We start from the raw sequence: 5,454 nt of genomic DNA, 5'->3' as shown, positions 1-5,454 counted from the left end.
TTTCTATAATAATTTCAATGCTTAAAACAAATATACGTTTTAGTATTATAAAACTTACATCACTAAATTCAGTATTATTATATTAATAAAGGAAATCAAACTTTATTACCAAATTTTATTGCGATTTATGTTAAAAACTCCGATTAATTTTATTTTTTCATAAAACTCATTCTAAACTATTCTTATTTTATTAATTTTAAATATATAATTCATATAAATATTGGGGTTTAATTTTTATATAATTTATAATAAATCCTTCAAGGATAAAGTTATTAGGAAATGCCATGAGTTTATTTTGTCAAAAATATCACGGACAAAAAGATCTAATCCGAAAAACAATAGTGGGACGAAAATACCCCGTGGGCTTCTTGTTGGGGTAAATTCCCTCAGTGTCACCATGTACAACGCAAAATTACATTTTAAAAAATGACTCCAATACGTCAAAAGTGTGGCTACAAACTGTAACAAACATCCATCCATCAAAACTTTCGAATTTATAATATTAGTATGATGTGAATGTTTACATGGATGGATGTCTAAACTGCTGAATGGATTTCGATGAAGAGGATAGTCAACACACATAGCCTACCCACTTTTGATTTTTTTTTAATTCCACGCGGATGGAGTGGCGGGCGATAGCTAGTATAAAGATAATTTGTAATGTATTGGAGTATAGTGTGCGGGGAATGGTGTCTATCGGAAGTCGGAGAAGTCAGTCTTGAGGTGTATGGTGGGGCGCGGCGGGCGCGGCTGGAAGAGCGGGCGCGGCGGCGTGCGGGCGGCGCGCGCGCTGCGGCTCGCCTTCACCGCGCTCTCCAGCTTGCTGCGCAGCTCCGGCGACTGCTGCATCATCGTTTTGAATTCCTGCAATACACAAAAATGCTTATGTTACAAAGAGAAAAGATTTGTATTTTACATATGTGTTATGTATTAAAATAACTCAAAAACTACTGGAGCGATTTCAAAAATTCTGTCATCATTAACAAGCTATGTTAATGGGAACATAGGCTACATTTTTTATTTTATTTTTTAATTTCACTGAGTGCGGTAGTGAGTCTGTACAGTGTAAAACATTGTACCATTAATATGTAATGTTTTTGTAAAATATTGTACCATTAATACGTTTATCAGCCACAGTTGGTTTATTCTTAGTAAGATTAATCGTTTATGCGCGATTCACAATTGGCCAGTACAGTTTAATAATTGTTGATTGCTAGTCCTGTTTTTGATATACTGAATACTGACCAACTGTACTGGCGAAGTGTGAACCGCGTATTAAGATGAGTTGTCTAGTCGATAGATAGGTATGTTGTAAGTGTGGTTGTTACCTGCGGGTACTTGGGGCCGACTCGCATGAGCCAGTGCAGCGCGAAGTCGTGCAGCGAGCGCTCGTGCGGCGCGGCGCGGGACAGCTCGCCCGCCTCGCGCAGGTACGATATCACGATCGGCACCAGCATACGTAGCAGTTGAACACCTGTATATTACAATTAAAAGTATTTTGTTATAAGACACTCTGAACTGTCAAACTAAACTTTTGTAGGAACGGTAAATTAGTTTGTCATCTCTATTTACGTATATTCGCTTACCCTTGTGTGGATCCTCTGCGAGGCAGCGGACACAATAAATAAATAATGTAAATAAAAGATATCAGTGGAATGAGGTAAGGTGAAAATTTAATTCTGTGTTTGTATATTTTATACTAGTTATTGGTCGCAATTTTGTCCGCATGAAATTTAAAAAAAAAAACATGTCACTTAAAGGCAACTTAGGCAATGATAAAAGAACTTTTGAAATCGGCTCAGTAGTTTTTTAGTTTATAAATGCGAAAGTTTAGATGAATGGATGTTTGTTAGAGTTTATAGCCTAAACGGCTGAATGTATCTCGATGAAAATTGGCATACATGTAGAGGATATTCTGGAAGAACACATAGGCTTACTTTTGTTTTTTTTTTTTATTCTACGCGGGCGTAGTCGCGGGCGAATAGTACTAGGATATTTATATTGAAGTTTTTCACTTGTATGACCATAAAGAAACAAGGAATGCTTGGTATGTGTAAGAGTGCGAGGGGGCGTGATACTAACGTGGAGCATGGGGCGCGGCGGCGAGCAGGTCGTCTAGCGCGGCGAAAGCAGCGAGCGCGGCGCGCACGTGGGACGCGTCTGCGGGCCGGCGGGCGGCGGCCGCGCGCGCCACCACTCGCGCCCCCAGCGCACGCGCCCACCACGACACCGCGCCCGCGCCGCCGCCCCCGCCACCGCCCCACACGCCGCGCAGCACGCCGCAACACGCTGCAAAAGCCTGAAAACAATTGTGATTAAGTAGGATGGTATTATAATCTAGTTGTAGTAGCGCGCGACTTTGCCCGAGACTTAAAAAATACACATTCCCCTCCCTAGCCCCTTTGTAGGAACAGCAAAAAATGGACCCCTTTTTTTGCTGTCGAGGGGGGGTAGCTTAGAAACACAAAACTTTTAAATGAAATGTACCATTTACTACATCGTAAATCGCATCTACTTTTACATTGCATTTACACACAGCCGCAGGTAAAGGTAAGACTTTAATCTTCGAAGCCGGATGATACTTTTTAGTGGACCTCGTGAACCCTTGACTGGTCTAGTGTGGAGCCCATGGAGTGCATTTTGAGAAACATGGAGCTAGAATATCCTTAATAATAACTAACATCGTTGTCCCTGGTGTCGAGGCACTGTCGGAAGTGGTTGATGCAGGGGTAGTGCAGCGCGGGCGCGGGCGCGGCGCGGCCCAGCACCGCCGCGCGCCTGTCATCGCCTCCATGCGCTGCTCCGCCGCCTCTATACACACAATTGTATACGAATTAGTAAAAATTGATACTCTCTAATACAAGAAAAGTATGGGAAGGCGATATGACAGGAAAGGGGACACATAGATATGGGAAATATATTTCAGTGCGTGTCCTTCTCTATTGATCAATGGGAAGTAACACATCTGCAAGAGATGTCTAGGGACAATAACAACTTCGTTACATTTGGCGAATTCTGCCTTGTAAATAGTAAGAGACCAATGACACCTGTCAGTTATAAAGAACTTAAATATATCGATATTATCTACATTTGCTTAATAGATAGGCAAAAGTCTTTTTTGGTAAAATTAGCTAGTTTTTATTACTCTGGAATCTCATTCTTGAAAGCAATACATATTACGATACGTTAGTTTCATGGAAACCAGCCATTTTTCTTGACCTCTTGAAACCTACAAGCAGTACAATCACATAGGTCTATACCTGTCTTGACGCTCTCCACCAGCTTAGCTAGCGCGCTCTGCAGCAACTGCGCATGCCGCTCGCGCGTGTCGGGCAGCAGGGCGGCGCGCTTGCACTCCGCGCACTGCTGCAGCAGCAGGATGCCCGCCTCCGACACCACCGGCTCGCCCTTACTCTCCTTTAGCACTTCTGTAGCTAGGTACAGGATTGTCGGCAGCAGGGATACGGCACCTGCAAAATGTAATGAAACTTGTGTTAACAAGACGAAAAACTAAATAAAACATATTGATGACAAACAACATGATACGATAAATATACTAATTTCACTTTTTAATTATATCAACAGTTATTGTTAAGTTGGATTGTTTGTGGTGAAGCGGAAATTTATTTAAAAAAAAGCTGCAATATTTTTAGCTGATACAAAACGCTGTATATCCTGACCAAGATATAACAACCATCGCCATATTGCGGATAAATATGGAACTAATCTTCAAGCACTGAATGTGATATTACAATGTAGGCGATTAGGACGACTCCAGGACGCAATATGTGTATTCTTCATTTATTACAATTTATCATGGAGTTTGGCTATTTTCTTACTAATATCATACATGCGAAAGTTTAGGTCGATGGATGGATGTTTGTTAGAGTTAGTAGCCTAAACTGCTGAATGGATCTGCTGAAATTTGGCACAGATATAGAGGACAGTCTAGAAGAACACATAGTTACTTTTGTTTCGACTCAACGCGAACGGAGTCGCGAGCAAACAGCTAGTTAATTAATATCAATACTAACCTTGCGGACTTGTCAAGGACGTTAATTCCGACATAGCAGCTAAGCTCTTGACTAGCAGCGTATCACCATGTACGCCGAGTCCTTTGGGCACTCCGATGACACCGACCTTGCCCTCCTGCTTGAGCGGGCTGAGAGCGGGCAACCTCCTCACTAAGAGACACACGCATGCCTCCAGACACGCGAAGACGACCGACTTGGAGGGGGGCAGATCACCAGTAGGCCCCCCCTCGCCCAGAGTATGGACCACTTCCAAAACTGATTGTGGTATGTTCTCTTCTGTAGCATTGGGTGCTAGTTCTGTGGAACATATCAAATATCGAGTTTTAATAAATTTTATATAATTTGAAAACACACTGAAGTATAGTTAGCCCGGTTTTGGTACCAGTTTATCTCTGCTATCTTACTATTCACTAATATTATAAATGATAAAGTCTGGATGGATGTATGGATGTTAATTACTATGCAAATCCGAAACAGCTAAATGGATCTCAATGACATATCGCACTGCTGTAGAACATAGTCTGGAAGGACACATAGACTACTTACAAAGTTTTTTTTTATTCCCCGCGGATGAAGTCATGAGCAAAAGCTAGTTTTATAGCATTAGAAAGTACGCTTACGTTTACTTAGTACGGTGTCGGCACTCATTTGTCTCTAATTAGTCTATACTAATATTATAAAGAGAAAATATTTGTATTTTTGTATGCATGATTTACGTAAAAACTCCTAGATTTTAATTTGAAAAATCAGATTTGAAAAATCTTTAACCATTAGAAAGGTGATTTATCTATGAATAACATAGGCTACATTTTTTTATTTCCCGGACAAAGTAGCAATATTTCGTTTATGTCTAAATTCACTAAGGAGAGGACTTAATGACTGTAAGTGCGTCAGTTTGAAGCTTAGCTTGTGTTACCTTTGATCTTAGCCTGCATGTTAGCATGCAGCTGCTCCTTGGCGCCCTCTATGACGAGCTGCAGCACGTCGGCCGCCAGCAGCAGCGCCTCTATGCTCTCCTGCGTCAGCCCCGTGCGGTGGATGATCTGACATAACTCGATAGCTAACGCCCTGCAACATTTATATAGGAAAAACGCTGTCATAAATTATATTAAGGTAAGGCTATACTATACTGTTTGTAGTAATTTTACTAATACTATAAATTTGAAAATTTAGATGTTTGCATCGATGGATATATGAATGGGTCGCAATGAAAATCAAGCACAGTTCTAGAGGTTAGTCTGGATGAATACGATAACTCGGTATCAATAGTTGGAACAGCTTAAAAATGACGTCGCTGTCAGATAAGGGAACGAAATCCGATATTTCCATCTAATATTATATGCCTCTGGAAAACATACAGCATTGCTTATGAAGATGCGTTATATACTTAGCTTGAATTTCGCGGTCATTCGCCGTTGAC

General features: G+C 41.1%; 1 protein-coding gene across 1 annotated transcript in view; it reads right to left on the bottom strand.

Annotated features, from left to right (window-relative positions):
- Positions 1 to 200: 200 nt before the first annotated feature.
- Positions 201 to 5,454, bottom strand: part of LOC106104243 (HEAT repeat-containing protein 5B) — a 22,441-nt gene continuing 17,187 nt past the window's right edge. The window contains exons 23-29 of the mRNA XM_013284225.1: positions 4,951 to 5,102; positions 4,035 to 4,331; positions 3,249 to 3,470; positions 2,682 to 2,800; positions 2,083 to 2,299; positions 1,329 to 1,474; positions 201 to 864 (exon numbers count right to left, since the gene is read on the bottom strand). Of these exons, the coding sequence (XP_013139679.1) occupies positions 694 to 864; positions 1,329 to 1,474; positions 2,083 to 2,299; positions 2,682 to 2,800; positions 3,249 to 3,470; positions 4,035 to 4,331; positions 4,951 to 5,102 (1,324 nt within the window). The 3' untranslated portion in view covers positions 201 to 693. The remainder of the gene's footprint in view (positions 865 to 1,328; positions 1,475 to 2,082; positions 2,300 to 2,681; positions 2,801 to 3,248; positions 3,471 to 4,034; positions 4,332 to 4,950; positions 5,103 to 5,454) is intronic.

Source organism: Papilio polytes, unplaced genomic scaffold (assembly GCF_000836215.1).
Source record: "Papilio polytes unplaced genomic scaffold, Ppol_1.0 DF823691.1, whole genome shotgun sequence".
Lineage (NCBI taxonomy): Eukaryota > Metazoa > Arthropoda > Insecta > Lepidoptera > Papilionidae > Papilio > Papilio polytes.
Note: the sequence above shows the minus strand (reverse complement) of the source record. Positions and strands in the feature narration are given on the sequence as shown.